This window comes from Myotis brandtii, unplaced genomic scaffold (assembly GCF_000412655.1).
Source record: "Myotis brandtii unplaced genomic scaffold, ASM41265v1 scaffold1234, whole genome shotgun sequence".
Taxonomy (NCBI): Eukaryota; Metazoa; Chordata; class Mammalia; order Chiroptera; family Vespertilionidae; genus Myotis; species Myotis brandtii.
The window spans coordinates 863258-866197 of NW_005354309.1; the positions used below are offsets into that span (position 1 = coordinate 863258).

At 59.2% G+C, this 2940-nt stretch overlaps 1 protein-coding gene across 1 annotated transcript in view; it reads left to right on the forward strand.

Moving 5' to 3' along the window:
* The window catches only part of COL5A3 (collagen, type V, alpha 3), a 34627-nt gene that overhangs the window by 25955 nt on the left and 5732 nt on the right, over positions 1-2940 (forward strand). Inside the window, exons 56-63 of the mRNA XM_014533977.1 lie at positions 112-165; positions 359-466; positions 631-684; positions 1129-1182; positions 1336-1443; positions 1697-1750; positions 1832-1867; positions 2290-2526. Coding sequence (XP_014389463.1) covers positions 112-165; positions 359-466; positions 631-684; positions 1129-1182; positions 1336-1443; positions 1697-1750; positions 1832-1867; positions 2290-2526 — 705 coding nt within the window. The remainder of the gene's footprint in view (positions 1-111; positions 166-358; positions 467-630; positions 685-1128; positions 1183-1335; positions 1444-1696; positions 1751-1831; positions 1868-2289; positions 2527-2940) is intronic.

Consider the following 2940-nt stretch of genomic DNA (forward strand, 5'->3'; position numbering starts at 1 on the left):
AGGCCCCCACTCACCCCACAGGCCCCCACTCACCCCCACAGGCCCCCACTCACTCACACAACCTCCCACTCATCCCTAAAGGGCCCCCTCTAACGGTCTCTCCCGTCTCAGGGTCCTCCTGGCCGCCTGGGTCCAGAAGGCAGAGAAGGGGAGAAAGGTGCTAAGGTGAGTGCCCCCTGCCCAGGGAGGGGTCCCTGCCCTGACCCCTCAGCCAGCAGTTGGGCCATCAGAATGGGGAGGGGCCCGGTGACCGCCACAGGTGCCCCCGTTCCCTCCCCTCCCTGAGGATTCTTGGTTAGCGGTCAGGAGGAAGGTGCACCCTGACTCTCTGCCCCTTCTCTTGCCCCGTCCACTTTAGGGGGAGCCAGGTCCTGATGGGCCCGTAGGGAGGACAGGCCCCGTGGGGGCTCGAGGGCCCCCTGGACATGTTGGGCCTGAGGGTCTTCGAGGGATCCCTGGCCCTGTGGTGAGTGGGGCGGGAACAGGGGTGGGTGGGGGTGGGATCAGACCCCCCTGTGTGCGCACACTTTTAATTTCTCATCACAGTTGGGAGGGGCTGGCCCTGGGTGGGGGAGGGCATCCACACTGGGTTCTGGCAGGGAGCAGTTCCCCATTTCTGTTTCATCCCAGGGTGAACCAGGCCTCCTGGGACCTCCTGGACAGACAGGCCCTCCTGGTCCCCTGGTAAGAGACTTCTGTGTCCCTGAGGCTCTGGCACAAGAACCACTCAGTGACCATTGAATGACCATGGGTGCTGATGACCCCTCCCTGACTAGCTGCAGGTCTCCCCTGACCATGTATACGATCTATCCTGACCACGTACCTTGATGGTCTACACTGGCCACAGTGCCCCTCCGTCTTTACAGGCCAGCGTGACCATCAGTCTTGATGGTCTACACTGGCCACCACGCTGATCTCCACCACTGAGCACCCATATTGGCCATCCTCCAGCCAAACCCTTCATTACCCCCTGTCACCCCTCCTCCCTCCCGACCAGCCCCATGAGCACATCCCTGGTAATTCCCTGTGAAGTCTGGGAAATTTCCCATTTGACCACCCGCCATCATCCGCATGGATCTTAAGATTTTATGTTTGAGTCTCAGCAACTGATTCTCCTTCTCCTTCCAGGGGCCCTCTGGCCTCCCAGGGCTGAAGGGAGATGCTGGCCTCAAGGGGGAAAAGGTAAGAATACCTCCTTCCATTACCCCCTCCCTCATTTACCTCCATTTCCATGGGGTCGCCTCCGTTCCCCAAATGCATTACCCCAAGGCTCTAGGAGAAAAACCTCCCGGCACCCCCTTTTCTCCCCTCCCCACACACCTCCTGTGTCCTCAGGGCCACATCGGATTGATTGGCCTCATCGGCCCCCCTGGGGAGGCTGGTGAGAAAGGGGACCAGGGGCTGCCAGGCGTGCAGGGCCCTCCTGGCCCCAAGGGAGAACCGGTGAGTGTATGTCCCGCCCCAAGTGGGAAGAATGTGTTTGAAGGAGGGGACGGTTGGGGGGCGAGATGGGCTTGTCTGTAGGCTGTGGGGGTGAGGGAAGCCTGGGTCTGGGATGCTAGGGGTTGTGTCTGAGGAAAACGGGGGCCCTATCTGGGAACTTGAAGGCTGGAGGCTGTGTCTTGAGGGAACTGGAGGCTGTTCTGGGTCACGGAGAGGAACCCTGTCAGTGATGACCCTGATGTCCTTTCTCCAGGGTCTCCCGGGCCCCAGTGGCTCTCTGGGCCCCCCTGGGCCCCCAGGCGTGGCAGTGAGTATGCAGGGTCTGTGAGGTGGGGGTCACCACGGCGAGCCAGCCAGGACTCCATCTCTCTCTGTCTCTCCCCCACAGGGCCCTCTGGGACAGAAGGGCTCAAAGGGGGGGCCGGTAAGTACTCCCTCTCCCTGGGCTCCCCTATTTCAGTTCCCCACCCCTCCAGCGCACCAGAACCCTCAATTCCTTTGCATTCATTCATTTGTCTAGTCATCCAGTCACACATTCAACACCCACCATGGTACTTCATCAAATCTAAGCTGCCATCAGTTGTAAGATACACCATTATTTTATAAACGGCTATAGACGAAAATAATTCTGCCAAAGAACTGTGACTTGCCAGAGAGGTTAAGATGCTGATTTCAGAGACGTTAAAACATGGAAGGAAAATGCGTGCTTTATTCTTGGTGCTGGAAGTTGCATGTCCCTGCCCCAGGGCTGTGTGTGTGTGTGTGTGTGTGTGTGTGTGTGTGTATGTGTTGGCAGGAAGGTGTCTCCATAGACAGAGTTTACTCCCAAGTGACTTCTCCCTGCAGGGATCTCTCGGCCCCCGTGGAGACACTGGCCCTCCAGGCCCCCCGGGCCCCCCGGTAAGTTCCCCAGGGATGAGGGTTGGAGTGTACCCACTGGTTCTCCCAGTGCTCAGGACCAGGTGGGGCACCCAGATGTTCAGGGGAGGCAGGGGACCCACCAGATGTTCAGGGAGGCAGGGGACCCACCAGATGTTTCAGGGAGGCAGGGCACCCACCAGATGTTCAGGGAGGCAGGTGCTCTGAAAGCTGAAGAGGGATCTGGCTGTGTGTGTGGAGAGATCAGGGGGGTATCCATGGAACGCTGACTGCGTCTTCTCTCCAATCCATCCTCCCTCCCTGTCTCTCTCCCCAACTCTTCTGTCTCTCCTGGCCTTTCTCTGTCTTTGTCTCAAATACTTGTTTCTCTCTCTCTCTCTGCCTCTCTCTCTCCCTCTCTCTCTCCCTCTCTCTCATCTCTCCCAACTCTGCGTTTTCTGTCTTGTCCCGCCTGTGGGTCTCTGTCTCCACCTCCCCCTGTCCCTGCTCTGTCTGACTCTCCTCTGACTCTCTCCCTCACCTTTCTCCTCCCTCCCGCCCTTGTCTCTCTGCCTCCCGCGTCTCTCCCGGTCTCTCCCTCCCTGGTCTCTGCTCTCCCTCCCCACCTCTGCTCAGGGT